At 37.6% G+C, this 21,289-nt stretch overlaps 1 protein-coding gene across 1 annotated transcript in view; it reads left to right on the plus strand.

The window, feature by feature from the left end:
• LOC126776469 (atrial natriuretic peptide receptor 1) overlaps window positions 1–21,289 on the plus strand; it is a 271,011-nt gene that overhangs the window by 68,348 nt on the left and 181,374 nt on the right. The window contains exons 2-3 of the mRNA XM_050499001.1: window positions 68–338; window positions 11,396–11,585. Of these exons, the coding sequence (XP_050354958.1) occupies window positions 156–338; window positions 11,396–11,585 (373 nt within the window). The 5' untranslated portion in view covers window positions 68–155. The remainder of the gene's footprint in view (window positions 1–67; window positions 339–11,395; window positions 11,586–21,289) is intronic.

Consider the following 21,289-nt stretch of genomic DNA (forward strand, 5'->3'; position numbering starts at 1 on the left):
CATAATTACTATCAACTGAACATATTTATGAATCGATTATTAATAGTGTCATATGTTTTTGTTACAGGTAAATTAGTGAGTGTGACGAGCAATTATGTAGTGAAAAAGTGCGATTACTGTGTATAGTGATGTGCATGCGGTGATTTATCGATAACATGGGATGGTGCGTTTTGTTTATACTGCTTGGTGCGGCGGCTGTTGTCAACTGTCAGAATTGCCGAGGCGAGGAGCCGCGGGAGAGGGCATGTGAAAATGTGTGTGATTTCAATGGGAACTGCAAGATACGGGCTGCGCTGTTGTTGCCCAAAAACACAACATACGACGCCAATCTGCAAGTGGTAAGTTTTTGAATTATTTTTATTTTTCTTCTAACAAAGTATTTTAATTAAGAGATAGTAATACTACCGATGTTGTCATATCTGTGTATATATCAATTCTGGTGGTAGGATGCTAATATCCGCCTGGCTTGTTACCACCGTACGCATGGTGAAAAACTCGTGAAGTGGCTTGCAGCCGCGTTTCGAGGTCAGCCAGCGTACAGCCAGTGCCCGAGCGAGTATTGCCGCGATGGGTGTTGGTCCGATGGAGACGGCTGTTGAACCAATGCCGGGGAAACTGTCAGACCTGCCGGATAGGGAGACCTGAAGAAACGGCTGTTCCGCTGGCCGCCCGTGGCATAGTACAGGGGCCCGAGCGTGCCTAACCAGCTCACGAGGCTGCCCCACCAGGCCACGCATAATCTCGGGGTGGACCGTCGTGCCGGTTGGTGACCGGAAGGTGGGGTCCCGGCGGCCACTTCCGGGGGGGTTCGGGGGCCCTTCCATCCGGCGGATCAGTATATTTTCCTTTTTGGCAAACATTTGGGAAAACACGCCTCCATACTTTGCCCATCCCTATCGTGGCAATACGTCGCTCGCTTCACGTCTCTTCCTTATTTTTCCAAATGGTAGCGCAAATAAGAAATAACGGTCGTTCAGCGATGCACACCCCCACCATACCCACGCTGTTTGAGGTCGAGTTCTCTAACATCCGAGGACTCCACGCTAACCTCAACGCTGTCCACCACCATCTCGAGACAGCACGGCCAGCAATGTTGTTTCTCACGGAGACGCAAATACTCCGCCCTGCCGACACCAGCTACCTTAACTATCCCGGCTACATCCTTGAAGAATCTTTTAAAGCGAAAGCCGGAGTATGCTTGTTCGTCAGGGTGGATGTTTGTTGTCACCGATTGCGCTGCTTGGAGGACCCCTCCTTCTCCATGTTGGTGGTACGTGTGGACCTGGTTCGTCAGAGTCGAGTCTACGTGTGCCTCTACAGATCCCACAATGGTGACTTGGAGACAAGCCGATTATTTGACCATCTTAGTTGGGTGGCAGATGCTGCGCAAGAGCAGTTTCCTAACGCGGAATTGGTGTTTTTGGGGGATTTTAATGCTCACCATGAATCATGGTTGAAATCCCTCAAAACTGACCATGCTGGAAGAACTGCTCATAGTTTTGCTCTCACACACGACGACCCAACTGGTTGATCAGCCCACCAGGATCCCAGACATTGATGGGCAAGCGCCTTCTCTACTGGATCTTCTGCTGACTTCTCACCCGGTGGAATATCAGGTTGTGGTTCAAGCTCTACTTGGTTCTTCGGATCACGGCCTTATATCTACCAAAGTGCCACAGGCCAAGCTGCCGCCATCAGCGGTATGCAAACGTCGCGTTTGGCACTATAAGTCGGCAGATTGGGACGGTATGCGCGATTACTATGCGTCAGTCCCTTGGAAGGAACGTTGCTTCAGTGGGAATGACCCGACAGCTAGTGCCGCTGCTGTTGCTAGTGAGATCATGTTAGGAATGGAATACTACATTCCTTGCTCAGATCTCATCAATAGGGGTACGCGTAACCGTTGGTTCACTCGTGAATGTGCCGACGCTGTGTCATCTAAGCAGGCGGCATATCGCGCGTGGATCAACGGCTGCATTAGCGGGGCATCTAACATTGACTCACTGAAAGCAAACTACAATAAAAATTCCAAGTCCTGTAGGAAGGCATACACGAGAGCGGATGCACAGCGCATTGTACAGATTGGTCATGACCTTATTTCGCATCCTAGGGGCTCCCGTAGCTTCTGGCGTCTAACCAAGTCTGTGCAAAACAATTTCTGCCAACCTTCGCTGCCACCGCTCAGAAATCCGGACGGATCGCTAGCTCACAGTCCGCAGGAGAAAGCCGACCTCCTGGCTAAACTCTTTGCCGACAACTCTGTGATCGATGATTGTAGTGCGCAGCCACCAACAATACCTTCATGTGGCCACACGATGCCTGACATCAAAATCAGGCAACGTGATGTGCGTGCGGAGCTGCAATCACTCGATATACAGAAAGCTAGCGGTCCCGATGGAATACCAGCCATTGTGCTGAAGAAGTGCGCGGCGGAGTTGTCTCCTGTGTTAACGCGCCTGTTCCAACTTTTTCTCTCTTCGGGATGTGTGCCGGAGGCTTGGAGGGGAATCGGTCTGACCCGGCAAATTATCGGCCAATAGCTATCACCTCAGTACTTTGTATGGTGATGGAACGGATTTTAAACAACCAACTGATCCATTACCTAGAAGATCACTGTCTAATTAATGATCGTCAGTACGGGTTTCGACCAAAACGGTCCACAGGTGATCTTCTAGCGTACGTAACGCACCTCTGGGGTGAAGCTATCGATAGGCATGGAGAGTCGTTGGCTGTCAGCCTCGATATCTCCAAGGCTTTCGACAGGGTCTGGCACAGAGGTCTTCTCTCCAAGCTACCGGCATATGGTCTGCCTGCTCAGCTATGCACCTGGATTGCCAGCTTCCTACACAAGCGTAGCCTTCGTGTTTTAGTAGATGGTTGCGCTTCACAATTCTATGTAGTGAATGCTGGGGTCCCCCAGGGATCTGTGCTATCTCCCACCCTCTTTCTTTTGCATATCAATGATATGCTCTCTCTTGGGAACATACATTGCTATGCAGATGATAGTACAGTGCATGGTGGATACCACGGACGCGCAGTGGCTGGGCGGGCGGAAACTGAGGAGAGGCGGGAGAATCTTGTCATTGAACTCGATAGGACATTAGAGCTCATCGCCAAATGGGGTTCTCATAATCTTGTTGAGTTTAATGCCAAGAAAACACAGGTGTGCGGTCTCACAGCGAAAAAGTCACCATTTTACCCTCATCCCTCCCTCTGTGGCACACCGCTGATGATACAAAGCAAAATCGCCATGCTGGGGATGGACGTTCGCTGCGACCTTGGTCCAAGGGATTACATCGAGGCTATTATAAAAACAGCTTCACGAAAACTCGGAGTTCTGAACGAGGTGCGGCGTTTTTTCACGCCACAACAACTGTGCCTGTTATACAAAACACAGGTACGGTCTTGCGTTGAATATTGCTCGCACCTTTGGGATGGCTCCGCTAAGTACCTAATGGAGGCCTTGGACCGGTTGCAGCGACGTGCAGTACGCATTATTGGTGACGTAAAGGTCACAAACACCCTTGAACCTTTACAATTGCGTCGTGAGATAGCAGCACTGAGCGCTTTCTATCGTCTGTATCACGGCGAGTGCTCTGAGGAATTATTCTCTCTAATTCCTGCTTCCCCCTTCCTTCTTAAGTTCACGCGAGCTGGTTCTCGATGTCACCGCCTAACTGTGACATCAATTCCATCGCGAACAAAGAAATTTGGCAACTCCTTTCTTTGCCGCACTACCAAAGAATGGAATTCCTTACCAGCTCACGTGTAAGAGGAGGGGCCTTTTACAACCCGGGTTCCTTCAAACGAGGCGTGAGAGGCATCTTGCGGGCCGGCAAGGCGGGGACGGCTAGTACAGAACATTCTTCCCGACTGTACTGGCCGTCGTCGCGTTTGGACTCTACTACCACTTACCATCAGGTGGAGTAGAGTCATTTGCCATCCCGGGCATATAAAAAAAAAAATTTAATTTTATTATCGTAACGAACGGTTGAACTGTACATATATACATGCATCTTAACGCCATCTTGCAGCGACTTGCAACAAAATCGATATTATCAAAATCACAATGAAAAAATAGATATATGTGCCAACTGTCATGCTCAAACAACTCAAATTATATAATTAACAATTATTGTTGTATAGAACACATTAATACGTACAAATATTTTAGTTAAAAAAGGTGTTTATACTTATATACTCGCGAAAAAAGCTATTCTTCTTCATAGTACAGTTTGATAGTTGATTATAATTTACAATCGTTTATCTTTCATAGGGCCGAGAGGACCCAGTGGTGAATCTTAACCGAAAATCGTGGGTTCAGACCCGGGCAAGGACCACTGAGTTTTCATGTGCTTAATTTGTGAATATAATTCATCTCGTGCTTTACGGTGAAGGAAAACATCGTGAGGAAACCTGCATGTGTCTAAATTCGCCGAAATTTTGCCACAATGTGTATTCCACCAACCCGCATTGGAGCAGCGTGGTGGAATAAGCTCCCTTCTCCTCAAAAAGGGAGAGGAGGCCTTATCTCAGCAGTGGGACATTCACAGGCTGTTACTGTATTCATATTCTATCAGTTTTTGACGAGATTTATATATACAGGCTATTTGCCTATATATAGTGTCATTTTTATTTAATCCGTTCCACACTAAAATTTTATTCTTAACGCGTCTTAGGAAATATAAATTGAATAATGAAAACAACCCATTACTGTCTCAATTATGCTCAACTGATTCTTCTATTGAAGAATATAAGATAAGTTCTGTGGATTGAGAACAACTTCACTTATGTATAATGTTCAAAACTTATTTCGCTATACATAGATATGCAACTCTCATGCAATATATTATGAAAAATATCAAATATTTCAATATATAAGACTTACTACATCCTTAATCCTTGTAACTATGTAGATATATTACGTTCAAACAATATGAGCAATCAACAACTCATGGTTATTTCCGTCGAGCTCCAACTACGTTCTTTCACATAAGACTTTATACATCCTTAATCCTTAGTAAATAACAAGCTTCAGCTAAGGTCAACCTGATTTATCTACTAAAGCATTTCTACTAAATAATATATTCTATAAATATTAATATATCCACTTTTTACTAAGACTTGTATTTTGTGAACTGTTCCTTTTTAGATTATTTTATTAAGCTACACCGAATATAAGCGTATGAATATTTAGTGGTGCTAGCCTGGGTTTGAACCCACAATCATCGATTAACATTCAGAAATCCGTTGAAACTATGTAGATATGTTACGGTTAAATAATATGGGCAATCAACAACTCATGGTTATTTCCGTCGAGTTCCAAGTATGTTCTTTCAAATATTTCCACTGTGAAAAGTGTCGCTTGCAAAACGCGTTACGTGTTTCCCTCAAGAGAACAGTGAGGCATGTGGGGCTCGCCGGTGTCCAAGGCACCGAGTGCACCCCGAACATCGGAATACCCACTAAAAAACCAACGGTACCCTTTCCGTCTTAACGAGGAGCGTCACGGGATCGCTTTTGCATGCTATCGTGACGTGATATTCTTACCCTGGGTAAGTTACTAAATGCTTTAAATCTCAGGATTAAGATGAAAAAAACTGGGAACGAATCAGTCTGTTTGACAGACTTAAAAATTTACAACAAACTTTGTCAAGAACTTTAAAGCAACTTTACTTTAATGAAAAAAATGAGTAATTTCGTATTTATTTTTAAAACAGCAGTTTCGCTTTAATTCACTCTTCAGTATTTCTGATTTCCATATTTCTAACATCAAAAATGGCGAAATTCAATACAAGGTTTCATCCCCAATTTAAACCTTAGGTGACAAATTTCCACAAACACTGTAACAATTGTTTTTTACTTACAAACGGAGGCCTAAAACGATTCCCGTATTACTGTTTTTAAAATTTAAAGATCATTTTGACTAAAGATATAATTATATACTATTAATTGATACTTTCGTTGCACTCAAAGTGCGTGTGCGTCTATTAGGATGCGTGTGAGATTAAATCAAGCATGTGTTAACAAGAATCTGGTTCAACTGAACCAGCAGATTTGATGTAAAACTATCGGTTCTAGCCACTAGCCAATGCGGGCTGTTTAACAAATTTCTGTTCTCCTAGTATAACGATCGCTTTATTTCTAAGAAGTATTCGTTAAATATTTAAAAAACCAGTCTTTGTAAAATAGACTATCCTCGTTTTATATTTAACTTTAGAATTTAAGTATACTTGCATTTAAGATTGGAGTACTTTTCATTTTCAATTACTTAATGCATTAAAGCAAATGTTTAAGCATCTTCATTGTCAGTAAAGATATTTTCTTTGCATTTTATTCAAACCCTTTTGATAGAGTTCTGATAAAGTGCTTACAATGTTTTAATTGATAATTAATAAAATTAAATTCAAAAGAAACAAAATATCAACTGTAATTATTAATTAATTTCTCATTTTTAGGATTTTGTAATTCCGATAAATGGAAATCCTGACATTTGGCTTTTGTTTTTAAATCTAACCATGTGAAATTATATAATATTTTCACCTCACGTTGAGTGTAAATCTTAGAAATTGCATTAAATTTTATAAGTTAAATTTAATTATTGTAAAAAAATATTTTTACAATAATTAAATCTCGTGGTCTGTACTTGACAGTTGTCAAAAAAATATCAACGTACAACTCGTATTAATAAAATGGCGGCAATTATTTAAATCTGGCGCTCTTGGTGGGACATCCCTTATATACAAATAAAAATTAAAAATAGCTACTGTATATATCATGACCGCGTGGAATGGTGACAAGAATGCTAACAGCATTTGCACTTTGAATCGCAATTCTGATTCTCTGAGCGAAAAATGAAGCTCTCCTGTCACCAGAAGAGGCAATAAGACTAATATTATATATGAATATAAAAGTTTCTTAGAACGCGCTATTCTAAGGACCAACAAATCCGACTTGAAATAAACATTTTAAATTTGATTTGAGCCCACTTACCAAGAAATCAGAATGTAACTAAGACTTACGGGGCGGAGCAGCCATTGGTTTAGTGTATTATCTAGGTGGATGGGCAAATGGGCCACCTGTTAGTATGGTTACCATCGCCCATAGCCATTGGTGATATACGAAATTTAACCATTCCATACATCGTTAACGCGCCACCAACCTTGTTAACTAAGATCACCTTTCTCACAATTAAAACCATAAGAAAAAAATACTAAATATTGCTATTTTGTGGTAAAATATCTGACGAGTGGATGCTGTCTACCCAGACGAGCACAAACAAAGCCCTACCACCAATTAAATGTAGGGGTAATGCTGTTGAAACTGCAAGGAGCTGTTCGTATAATATAAATTCAAATAAGTGATTTATTTTCTTCGACATGACGTTATTTATGAAGAATTTAATAAAGAATATGAATGCACCTGGCTGCTTTCATTATGTTAAAACTATATTCAAGAACAACATATTAACATATTTAAATAATAATTCTGCTTGAAGCTGGGATTATTAAAAAATTCCGGTACTGAAAGAATAAGCGTACGTAAATTGCTTAAATTATGATTTGTATTGCTCTTAACTGTGTTTACGTATGTATTATCTTGCTCGGTAGTAGGGTTTTGTGCAAGCCCGTCTAGTTAGATACTATTTAATCATAATATATTCCACCGCAAAACCTAGTTAGTATTATGGTGTTCCGGTTTGAAGAGATCATCTTAGTTCCCAAGGTTGGTGGCGCATTGATTGATAAGCTACGAACAACTTCACAATAACCAATAAATAAATAATTATATAACTGCGAAAGTCTATGTGTTTGTCTCAATCACTTTCGAATAATTGGACGGGTTCTAATATGTAATAAATAGAAATGGGTGTTAGTATATCTGTTCGAGATTAATAGAGTTCGATGACAAAAGTTGGCTCATATATGTACTTTTTCATGAGAGGTTTTTGTTGCTTTTATTGTTACTCTTCATTAGATGGCGCTGTAGCACAGCAACTAACACAGTACTACATATATTCAAAGGTCGGATCCATGCCGGGTTTATTGTCTATACAAGTATTATAAAGAGGTAAAGTTTGTGTAGTTGTAGGGGGTAATCTCTGGATCTACTTAACCAATTTTAAAAATTCTTTTACCAATAGAAAACCACGTCATTTGTGAGTGTCATTGGCTATATATTAACCCGAAAAATGAAAAGACTTTTTCGTAGTAGTGGTATTTGCAAAGTAACTTGAAGAAAAAACGGTCGAACGAAAACGTTTCTTACGAACACGGCCTTAACAATGAGAGAAATATGATTGTGTTCTAGAGAAAAGTTGTAGAACTTGATAATGCTTACAAAAAAGCCAGCGACAGCATATGTCTCACTTTTATATTTAAGTCACAAAAAGTAGTTTTTTATATTAAAAAATTATTTTAATGTCGATAACGAATAAATTACCTACCAATTCCTACCAAAATAAGTAAACTTACTGGCTGAAGTGCTTAAAACAAAAAACTTTTTCCTTTTACTGCATATAATTTGTACCAATGGTTAAAGAGATAATATGAAACCGCGACCGTGTCGTAATGTATTGAGTGATATTTCTATTAGACGGTGTTTTCATTTCACATCAATCACATCACAACACGTCAATCTATTTAAAAATAAATTGCTTTATTACCAAGGAAATTTTATTTAGATAAAATTCATTTTTTTGTTTGTTTTTTGTTGTATAGTTTAAGAGATAATTTAAAATATCAAATATGCGACAATTTTACTAATGTTCGGCCAATCGATCACAAGTAAAAATGTTTACCACCTAACGAAGTGGGAACGGGTCAGCTATTATTATATAAAAGTACATATTAAGATATTGTGCAACATTTGGTTCCACAATATCTACTTTTTTTGAATCGAAATATATCTAAAATAAAATGAATTCGTTCATTTAAAATGTCAAAATATATAATTGCTACATACAAGGATGACTTACGACTCTGTTAGTATATTCTCAAATCATAATTTTGACAGCCTGGCGGGAAATTCGCCAAAACGAATATTCGCACATTGCGAATGGCGACGTGTCTTGCGACTGAAATAAATGTATGGAAATTTACCAAGCATGCCATGGGCAGCAACAACCGGCGGCGCGGACTGCAAATGTTACCGAGCGAAGTGAAGATATAAAGATGATTTCCACGTTACATTGTGTTCTTCTCTATTTCTTCCTTTAATTTGCCGGAGGCTTGGAGAAGAGCTAATGTGCAAGCGGTTCCCAAAAACAAGCATGGAGAATCGTTGGCTGTCAGCCTCGATATCTCCAAGGCTTTCGACAGGGTCTGGCAGAGAAGTCTTCTCTCCAAGCTACCGGCATATGGTCTGCCTGCTCAGCTATGCACCTGGATTGCCAGCTTCCTACACAAGCGTAGCCTTCGTGTTTTAGTAGATGGTTGCGCTTCACAATTCTATGTAGTGAATGCTGGGGTCCCCCAGGGATCTGTGCTATCTCCCACCCTCTTTCTTTTGCATATCAATGATATGCTCTCTCTTGGGAACATACATTGCTATGCAGATGATAGTACAGTGCATGGTGGATACCACGGACGCGCAGTGGCTGGGCGGGCGGAAACTGAGGAGAGGCGGGAGAATCTTGTTATTGAACTCGATAGGACATTAGAGCTCATCGCCAAATGGGGTTCTGATAATCTTGTTGAGTTTAATGCCAAGAAAACACAGGTGTGCGCTCTCACAGCGAAAAAGTCACCATTTTACCCTCATCCCTCCCTCTGTGGCACACCGCTGATGATACAAAGCAAAATCGCCATGCTGGGGATGGACGTCCGCTGCGACCTTAGTCCAAGGGATTACATCGAGGCTATTATAAAAACAGCTTCACGGAAACTCGGAGTTCTGAACAAGGTGCGGCGTTTTTTCACGCCACAACAACTGTGCCTGTTATACAAAACACAGGTACGGTCTTGCGTTGAATATTGCTCGCACCTTTGGGATGGCTCCGCTAAGTACCTACTGGAGGCCTTGGACCGGTTGCAGCGACGTGCAGTACGCATTATTGGCGACGTAAAGGTCACAAATACTCTGGAACCTTTACAATTGCGTCGTGAGATAGCAGCACTGAGCGCTTTCTATCGACTGTATCACGGCGAGTGCTCTGAGGAATTATTCTCTCTGATTCCTGCTTCCCCCTTCCTTCTTAAGTCCACGCGAGCTGGTTCTCGATGTCACCGCCTAACTGTGACATCAATTCCATCGCGCACAAAGAAATTTGGCAACTCCTTTCTTTGTCGCACTACCAAAAAATGGAATTCCTTACCAGCTCACGTGTTCCCCTCCTCTTACAACCCGGGTTCCTTCAAACGAGGCGTGAAGAGGCATCTTGCGGGCCGGCAAGGCGGTGACGGCTAGTACAGAACATTCTTCCCGACTGTACTGTACCATCAGGTGGAGTAGAGTCATTTGCCATCCCGGACATATAAAAAAAAATTATTTTGAACGGGAAAACTACTACACACCAGCAATGTCAATGTAATGATGATCCTCTCCTCAAAAGGGAGAGGAGGCCTTAGTCCAGCAGTGGGACATTAACAGGCTGTTACTTTTTTTATATTTAACTATAATATTTCGCTCACGGTCTATAATATAATTGGACGTTGATAGCAACTGCCCGTGGCTTGAAAACTGCACCGCGCGAATTTCGGCTTCATTTGTCGCACCGCGAATGGTGGTACCGGAATAAATGTTTTATGTACTTTTGAATGATTGAAGAAAAAGCTATATTATAGTAGCAGTTTTAAAATACATTAAAAAATGTATTAATTCACACTAATTAGATCTTAAATGAGTTCCAGTGAATATTTAATCTTTCTGATACCATCGCGTTAGTAATGAGATTATTTTTAATAACAAATTGAAGCTTGCTTAGCGGCGGCTCAATTACAGAGGAATTTTATTAAAAATGCGTAGGTATACATTGTCCTTAATAATGAATTATTAATTTCATTAAGACACAGCCTTGGGGTGATTAAATTATTTTTCTTGTCGTAAGTTGATAATTGTCTTTTTTGTTTATTATTTAATATTAAATAAATATACTGCAATGTAATCGTCATAATAGCGGTTTTGAAATACATAATAATGAAAGCTTTGGCTACAATGATATTAAATTTACTACTAAATTGTAATTTTTTTATTATTATTAAATTGAAGGTTAACTAAGGTTTTATTCGCTGACAAAGCAAAAATTATAATATTGTAAGGAAACCATTTGTTAACCTTCTACACTAAATACTATTTAATTATTCTTAAAATAAAATTAAAGCCGTTTTTATATAGTAATAGCATAATAATATTTACTTTGCAGTTAAGCCAAAAATTGTTTTTTTTTTTCTGTCAGGTGGAACCAGTACTAGAGTTGGCATTGCAGCACGATTCGGTCCGCGATGCCTTCCCGTCGTGGCTATCGTTTGAGTGGATGACGTATGACGTCACGGATTGCGATGCTGCGTATGCAGTAATTTCAGCCATCGACGCGTATAATGATTGCGCACACGTCTTCTTTGGGCCGTCTTGTGACTATGCTTTGGGTAAGTTTTTTTATATTACCTGTTTTCAAATGTTGTTAGGTTACCTATGACGTCAGCTGGCGTCTTTAAGCCTGTGGTCTCTAAACACCATCGGCTTCTTAAAGTGTCACGCCGTACGTCGCGTCACAATGCTTATTATAGAATTGAACTGTTGTGGTCTGTTTTAAATGCCGACGTCAGTATATTGACGTCGTAGGCAACTTTCAAGCGCCTTAGTTTCTCGTTTTCTTTTATTACGAATCATTGCAGCGAAAATATCTAGAGTCCGTGCAAAAAGTCCGAATTAAAACTGCTTAAAACACATGCTAGGTCTAGCGTATTATTTGAGAACCGGGACCACATCAATACTTACCATGAGGTTTTCAAAACGATTCGTGGTTATTTCTGATGCTGAAGTCAGACGTCACTTATACCATTATATATGAGATTTTATTCTTAGTTTCAAATCATAAAAGCTTAACAATATTATTAAAAAACATTGTATTAACATTACAAAGAGTAGGAAATGTAATGAACGTATTCAGGTTATTTCTTGATATGAGAATGTGTCACCTTGATTCAAATCTAATTGTTCTTTTTTATGATCGATGTGTAAAATACAAAGAGTAGTATATACTTATTTATATTTTTACGGTATATTTAGGTGGTAGGACTATGAGAAAGCCTGCCAGCTATGTGTGTAGGTGCCATCCACTCACCAGATATTGGCAAAACAGCAATACTTTGTATTGTTGCATTCCGGTTTGAAGGCTGATTGAGCCAGTGTAACTAGAGACGTAACATCTGCGTTCAAAAGGTTGGTGGCGCTTTGGCGATTGGAATGGTTAATATTTCTTACATCGCCAATGTGTATACCTATAGGTGATGACCAGGCAATCAGGTGGCCTATGAGAAAAAAATTATAAAGACAAATGTTTCATATGTTATCTGTATTTCCATCGTACGACGATCCAGAGTATTATTTAAAAGGTCATGTATTTTATTTTGCGATTTAAATAATATTGCATTAATGTTAATCCTTCCGCTGATTATCTAATCATTAAATTGTTGACGTTTCTGTTGATTATCTTTTCTTATTTGCACAAACTATGATTGAATGATTTTTATTTTTGTTTTTTTTTTTTATGTTAGAATTAAATTCAAATGACAATGCAACGAAATCAATATATTCTTTATTCAAGTGGAATTTTGCGAGTACGACCAATTATTATATTAAATGAAAACTATCACCGGGCAATTAAGACTAACGAAAAAAACCCGACAAGCAAAAATTGTTTTTATTTATACTAAACAATACAATTAAAGCTCAAAACCATTTCCTTCCAAAGTACTGCCTTCAGTTGGCCTAAATAAGCATTCTTCTTTGAACAATTTTGTACATCCTGTTCATTTAAATTCACATAAAACCCAGCAAGATTTGCTAGCCCTTCAAGTGATCCTGAAATGTTTGATAAGTTAATGCATCCATTTGTTCGGGTTATCTAAGGTCCGGATAAAATGAACTGAAATGGCGGTTAAATGACCCCAAATCAGAGGAGATTTGGAGTAACATAAGATACGTGGATTTCCATGAATGCTTATGACTCGAAAACAAAATATTCTTTATTCAAGTAAGCTGTTATACGCTCTTTTGTTTATTTTTATTAAATTTAATATAAAGCTACCAAATATACGAAGCTAGCTGGAAAAACAATAAAATAAACAGTGTCGACCTTCATTTTGGGTTAGTCAATTTTTTTATTATTTATTTTGAGAAATGAAACAAGTAAATACATATTAATGATAAAAAAAAATCTGAATGAAAAAAAAACACAAATAAATGCAAATCATGGTAAATTCATAGATTGACTATTTTATTTATTTATACTACTTTGTACTATTTTATATATTTTAGTTTATTTATACATTTGTATGTAAACATTTAAGACGTAAAAGGGAAATTCGAATTTTTATCATTCATATTTTTTGTGAGAGGTTAATAACATAATAGTAATTAATTTACTTTAAGTAATGAAATCCCATATGAATTTTGTTAGTATAACTTATTTTATCTAGCACATTTGATATCCATCTAGTCTATCTGTTCCTCAGATTATTCATTTGCATTGTGGTCCAAAGGTAAATCACAGTCGTTACGAATATGCCAAATGCACATAAATAGACATGCAACCACTATCAAACCCATAAACGCTTATTCATATTATTATATTATACGAATAGGACTCCAAATGTTCCTTACAAATACTTTACCCAAAGACTGAAGGTTAGGTTAGGTGAGGAAGGTTTGGTAGCATGCGAAAGTGATTCTGTGGCGCTTTTCGTTAAGACGAAAAGAGTACCGCTGGTTTTTTAGTGGATATTCCGATGTTCGGGGCACACTCGGCGCCTTGGACACTGGCGAGCCCCACCCCTACTTTAGCCATACCCCTTTACTGTTCCCGTGGTTTTTCCAGCGTTAAAAAAAAGGTGGTTATGGTAAGTGGTAGTGTATACATGCAGACATTAGTAACAAGCAGAATAGTAAGGTTGTACATACCGCTTACCTAATCGAGAATTTATGAAAGTATTGAATAGTTATTGCAGTACGTAGTTAGATCGGATGGAATGACGACCTTTTTTTTTATAGAATAGGAAGATGGACGAGCATATGGGCCACCTGATGGTAAGTGGTCACCAACGCCCTTAGACATTGGCATTGTAAGAAATGTCAACCATCGCTTACATATCCAATGCGCCACCAACCTTGGGAATTAAAATTTTATGTCCCTTGTGCCTGTAATTATACTGGCTCACTCACCCTTCAAACCGGAACATAACAATATCAAGTATTGCTGTTTTGCGGTAGAATATCTGATGAGTGGGTGGTACCTACCCAGACGAGCTTGCACAAAGCCCTACCACCAGTAAACCTATTTGTTGATCAAATTTGACAAGGTCAATTTTTGTAATATTTCATCTTGTTAATATGTTCGTTGATCACTGAAGGTTTCATGTAAAACGTTACATACAGTCAACGTTCTATATAAAGTAACAGATAAGATCTGTTAAGATCTCTGATTGGCTAATTTTCTTATTCATATAAATATTTCAGTGTGTTAAAGTGTACCCAAAATGTACTACTATAAGGTTTATTTTTCTTACTGTATATTTTTAACTTTAGATTCTTAGAATCCATTGGCGCTGTGCTTGATATCTTTTTAATGACGGTTTGAATGAACGGTTTAAATAATTATATGACAATTCATATAACATGAATATTATTGATCAGTTTAGATATTTCTTTTTATTAATAATTTTATTTTTTACATTTTTACTATATGTTGGCGATACATCAAACTAGTTTTAGTTGATTAGCTTGTGTTTGACAAATATTTTCATTACGTTTTATGAAAACTTATATTGGTTCTTGTTTTATCTCTACAACCTACAGACAGACATATTCAGATATATTCAGAAAAAAGAACGGTTTAATGCATTGTTTGCAGATCCTAACGTCCTAGTTTCGAATGCCGGGTAATTGAATTTTGTGTCCAGAAGTTCTCTGTATCACGTCAAATTTCCTCGACCCGAAGACCCAGTGATGTTCCGTAAAATGGTTTGTCTTACACCAATTCTCCAGTCACGTCGCATCGCAGTTCAATTGGATTTTGAGAGTGAGGAAGTTAGTTCACAAAAGTTGTCTAACTTTTAGACCGTCTGACGCAGCATAGTAAAAAGATTTTATTAAATGACCAATTTACCTATCTCGCAGACGGCTCTGATGATTTGGTTTAAATTTAAATCTAGATAAGGTTTTTTGTCGTTTTTTTTTTTAAAGATATAATATAATGACATGACTTAAATTACACGGTCGATTATTGTATTTTTCATTTCTATATGCAATGTCTGAGTGAAATGTTACGGACCTTTTAATTGTGTCGCGTATTATATTTACTTAAGTTATTTCAAACAATCACCAAAAACGATGTGGTTCGATAGGCTCTCTGTTTTTGACGTTTTCAATCTGCGGTTTCAGACTATTACTGACAGGTGTATATATACATCTGAGTAAGTGTGCGTACATGATATGATTACATAAATACATTTTCATATATTTTTGTCAGCTTAGGGTCTAAGTGATTTTTTGAGGATTTTGAAATTAATAATAGGTCACTTAAATCTTGTTAAAAAAATCCTTGCGTCTTTTTATCAATCATTGGTTTCGTCTATTGTCACATAAAACTATATTGAATAATTAACTAACCTATGTATTTCATTGGATAAAAGGAGTGCCCAGAGAATTCATTGCCGGTTTTCGGAGCCGTTAGCAGCTTTACATTATTTGATCCTGTAACCAAAAATGTAATCTAAAATATTCTCCATCTTAGAACGTCTAATACGAGATTAAATTCGACTATCAATCAATACATGAAGGTACTCAATTTATCTCCGATTCAATTCCAATAATGTATCCATTTGTGCAGAAGCCATACAAGGACTTAATAAACTGGTATCTGATCACATGTAAATTCCATCGTATTTGCTAGCTAAGGTTGAACATTATTCGCTCGCCGTTCCATTATTTGGAGTTGATTACATTTTCAGATTGTTGAGCGCAATATGTTCTACTCTTTCATTTATATAAATCTTTAAAAGATTCTAGTAATTTGGAAATTAAGCTGTATTATAAGTTTTTTTGTGTTAAGGCTTCCTTACATGCTACTACAGTACTCAGTATTGTTGTGTTCCGCTTTGAAGGGTGAGTGAGCCAGTGTAACTACAAGCACGAGGGACATAACATCTTAGTTTTAAAGGTTAGTGGCACATTCAACTACGACTTCAAGACTCAAATTAAATTTTTAAGTTATTAATTTAATTGTAAATGTAGATGATTTTTCTAGGTAGCTTTGTTTTGTTCAAATGAATTCTTAAAGTATTATATAGTATGGAATAAAATTTTTACTTCTAATGATTTTTTTAATAGAATTTATAAATATTTTTTGCTATAGTAAAAAAGTTAGTGAGCAACGAGGTCATTATATAATGTACATACGTCGCATTTTGTCTCAATTTTGTTCAGATATAATGAATTTCTGATAAAATAATGATTGACTTTACCTCGACAACTTTTGTCATGTTTTCTTTTTCTATTATATTATATAAGTATTAAAATAATTAATATCATGTTCGATACATCTCGTTTAATGATTAATTAAAACTATCATATATTTTATTTAGTTAATATTATACTTGCAAAAGTCTGTTTGTTACGTACGGCTACCATAATATAATATATTTTTTTTAAATATTGTTTTTTTTTTACTTATGCAATCGCATGTTAATTTAAATCTTCAAGATCGCATAAACCCGTGGGAATCAGTATTGATGACCAGCGCGCCCCTCTTATGCGCCATTACTCCGAGGAGCTCCCGGTCGTTGACCAAGGAGAGATTAGGGCGGCTCTAGAACAGCTTAAAAACAACAAAGCTCCGGGAGATGACGGAATCACAACAGAGTTGCTTAAGGCAGGCGGGACTCCGGTCCTGAAAGAGCTAGCAAGCCTCTTTAATTCCGTCATCCAACATGGCAAGACCCCGGAAACGTGGAGCGGGCGTGAGGTGGTACTGTTTTTCAAGAAAGGTGATAAAACCCTCTTGAAAAACTACAGACCAATCTCCCTCCTGAGTCACGTGTATAAGCTGTTCTCAAGAGTCGTCACGAACCGTCTCGCCAGACGACTTGACGAGTTCCAGCCCCCAGAGCAAGCCGGCTTTCGATCAGGCTACAGCACCGTGGACCACATCCATACTGTTCGGCAGATTGTGCAGAAGACCGAAGAGTACAATCAGCCGCTGTGTATGGCATTTGTGGACTACGAGAAAGCCTTCGACTCCATCGAAACCTGGGCAGTGCTCGACTCATTGCAGAGATGTCATATCGATTGGAGATATATCGAGGTACTGAGATGTCTGTACAACACCGCTACAATGACTGTCCACATCCAGGACTGTAAGACGAAGGCGATCCAACTGCGCAGAGGGGTGAGACAGGGGGATGTAATATCCCCGAAACTGTTCACCAACGCGTTGGAAGACGTTTTCAAAACGCTGGATTGGACTAGGTATGGAGTCAATGTAAACGGCGAGTACATCTCACACCTTCGATTTGCCCACGATATCGTCATCATAGCAGAGTCGCTGGAACAACTCACCGAAATGCTGCGTAGCCTAGGCGAGTCTTTCCGGTGTGTCGGTCTCGGTATAAACTTGGACAAGACCAAGGTCATGTTCAATAGGCATGTCGTGCCGGGACCGATATACGTCGAGGGGAAACCTCTCTAAGTTGTTAGTGAATATACCTACCTAGGACAGATAATACAAGTCGGTACGAACAACTTCGAGAAGGAAGCCGATCGAAGAATTCGCTTGGGATGGGCAGCATTTGGCAACCTTCGTCAAGTCCTCAAGTCGTCTATACCGCAATGTTTGAAGACGAAAGTCTTCAACCAATGCGTCTTACCTGCCATGACATACGGTGCCGAAACGTGGACACTAACTGCGGGACTAGTCCACAAATTCAAAGTCGCTCAGCGTGCTATGGAGCGAGCTATGCTCGGAGTATCTTTGAAGGATAAGATCAGAAATGAGATTATCCGGAAAAGAACCGGAGTCACCGACATAGCTTGCAAAATTAGCAGGCTGAAGTGGCAGTGGGCTGGTCACGTATGTCGTAGGACCGATGGCCGTTGGAGCAGACGAGTCCTAGAGTGGAGACCGCGAATCGGCAAGCGCAGCGTAGGGCGCCCTCCAGCCAGGTGGACCGACGACCTTAAGAAGGTGGCGGGCACCGACTGGATGCGGAAGGCGGAGGACAGGGAGCTTTGGCGTACCTTGGGAGAGGTCTATGTTCAGCAGTGGACAACGATTGGCTGTTGATTGATTGATTGATGTTAATTTATGTTATTAATATGGTTGTAGTTTAATGTTAAATATGTGTGTTTTTTATTTATTTAGAGTATATCATAACTAGCTACTGCACGCCCTTTTTACTCACTTTATAACTTCATAAGTCATAGTGCGATAAATATAGTCTATAATTTCTTCTATAAATGGTCTATTTAAAGAAAAACGTGGGACTGGTAAATCTCGAATATAACGCGTTTTAACAAATATACCAGTTTCTTTATTATTGAAATATAAAATAATATATAAAACAATTGTAAACATACATAAATATTTATTGAATATACAAATATTATACATTGTTTTATGCAACAATTGCTTTCAGATTTTATTGTTTTCCCTAAAGGCATCAACTTGAATAAATGTCAGAAATCTCTTGTTTCAAACATGTTTGTTATGAGAAGACAGGAAACTTTATTGGAAAATATATTAGACGATATAATAAATTTCATCTCTCTTTATTAAAAGTTTTATTTTCTATTTGAAATATCATGTTTGAATTTTGAATCGTAATTATAGTTTTGTATTAATAAACATTTTTAAAATACACCACGTCTTTACTATTGACGGATAATTCAAATAATTGTGATTGCTATTCAATGTTTTTTTTTAATGTAAGAATGGGGCAAACCGGTAAGGTGCTCACGATGGAAAGTGTCTGCCACCGCCCATAGGTATTTGCAACAACAGAGTTGAATATTAAAGTGATGCTAGCATTCTTGCGACCATTCACGGTGGTCACGATTTGTACAGTAGCTATTATTATTATTTTGTATATATCATAACATTAAGTTATGGTACATACAAATTATAATTAATGTAAAATAATATTATTTTGTATAACCTTATAAATAGGTCTCCATGTGTAGTAGTTAGATGAAGTAATTTTACTTAATTCAGAAATGTATAATACAATCTAATTTTTTTATTACACTTATAACACAAATAAATACTTAATATACGATCATTTTATCGCTAAACGAATTTAATAGCGGGTATAATTACTAATACTCGTCTTTTATTACTATCATAATACTAACGCGGCGATGATAAAAGTCACGTAAATGTAATTTACCCCCTACAGGGAGCAAAGTGTATTTCAAATAATAATTAAGCCAATATTATTATTTTAAAGAATCTTTGCATAAATAAAAAAATTGTTGTGATATTGTTTTGATAACCGAAAGAAATACATGAATTAATAAAATAGATTATTTATTATCATTTATTTTGTGTTTTAATTACAATTTAACTTATAAAATGCGTAGATCTCGGGCGAGGGTATGTTATCGTTGTTTGACTCAAGCTGTAGTGAGTCCCAATTCAAATATTGACTTCCCATCAAGCCTCCTCTCAATCGTCACCTACCTTCACGATTCTTACTAGCTAATTCATGATGTAGAAATTCTATTATGAGTCGAGAACTTAGTAGTCTTAACTGAAAATTCAACCCGAGCAAGCATCACTGATTTTTCATGTGCTTATTAAGTGATTTTAATTAATTTTGTTTCACTGGTGTAGGAAAGCATAATAGCTGTAACAAGTTAACAGGCAACTTTTATAAATATTTGTAAATACTAAACCTGCAAATTATAAATCAAATCATATTCGGATGCGAGTCTTAATCAAATAACTTTTTTTAAATTAATTTCTATATACGATAATTTATATATAAAAATAACCTTTTATATATGAATAGATGGAGAATAATTTAAATAGAAACTACTTTAATAATACTCATGTAATTGTACACGTCCTAAGCCAATATTGGCGATTGGTCAACATTGTAAGGGACCAAGTACCCAATTGAACTCAATGGAGTTCTTTCTAGATCTATAATACATATTGTATTTAGGAAAATTTAGAAAAGTTTTATGTCGTTTTTCTTGGAGTTAGTGCTTGTGTGTAGGCACGTGTACATATAATCTGTGTTCCTATAAATGACCAAGTGCTTGGCTAAGGTATACCTTTTGAGGAGAATGTTTGATGTTTCTTTCACTTCCAACTTCAATTTGGGTTGGCAGTATGGTAGATTTTCATTTGACGTGTTCATTATTATTTCAGTATTCAATTAGCATTCTGGTCCCTCTTGTTAGTTTGGCGTTGTCAAGACATGATAATTATTACTTGCAGGACAACTTACTACCAGGTGCTATCTGCGTTCCTATTTTATAATAAGATCAAACCATATTAAAGTAAACATGTAAGTGATTTTCAAAATAAGAATATGTTTTACATCTGCTTGTTTTTAAATGAATGACAATTATATTATTATTTAAATTAAAAATACTTGGTCTAAGATGTAGGTATCAAAGGATGCAAACTCACATAGGTTATATAAATTTTTGGGAAAAATACTCAATGTACGTTATATCTTATCTAGCGGTCAGTTAGGTATAAACACCTTTATAATTACATAATTCAAAAAAATAATAATAATGGATTTAAGGTGTTTTGAATTACTGATTGTCGTCTAACTAAGGCAGTGTAGGGTTTTAGTGGGAGCTCTATTTATCATCCATAATACGGAATACAAAGACTTAAGAACGACCTTGTAAAATAAGTAATGATAAGACGGCGTGTTGGCCTTATATATGACATGGGTCCCAGCAAGTTTACGGGTAACAGTAAAGTAATTTTATATGAAGAATTATTAATTAATTAATTAATAAGTAATAATATATACAGTAATTAATTCCTTACAAGACTATAAGGATGATAAAATAGATGCGAGTTAATGTTTTTTGATTTTCATATAAGATA

Source organism: Nymphalis io, chromosome 20, assembly GCF_905147045.1.
Source record: "Nymphalis io chromosome 20, ilAglIoxx1.1, whole genome shotgun sequence".
Classification (NCBI taxonomy): Eukaryota; Metazoa; Arthropoda; class Insecta; order Lepidoptera; family Nymphalidae; genus Nymphalis; species Nymphalis io.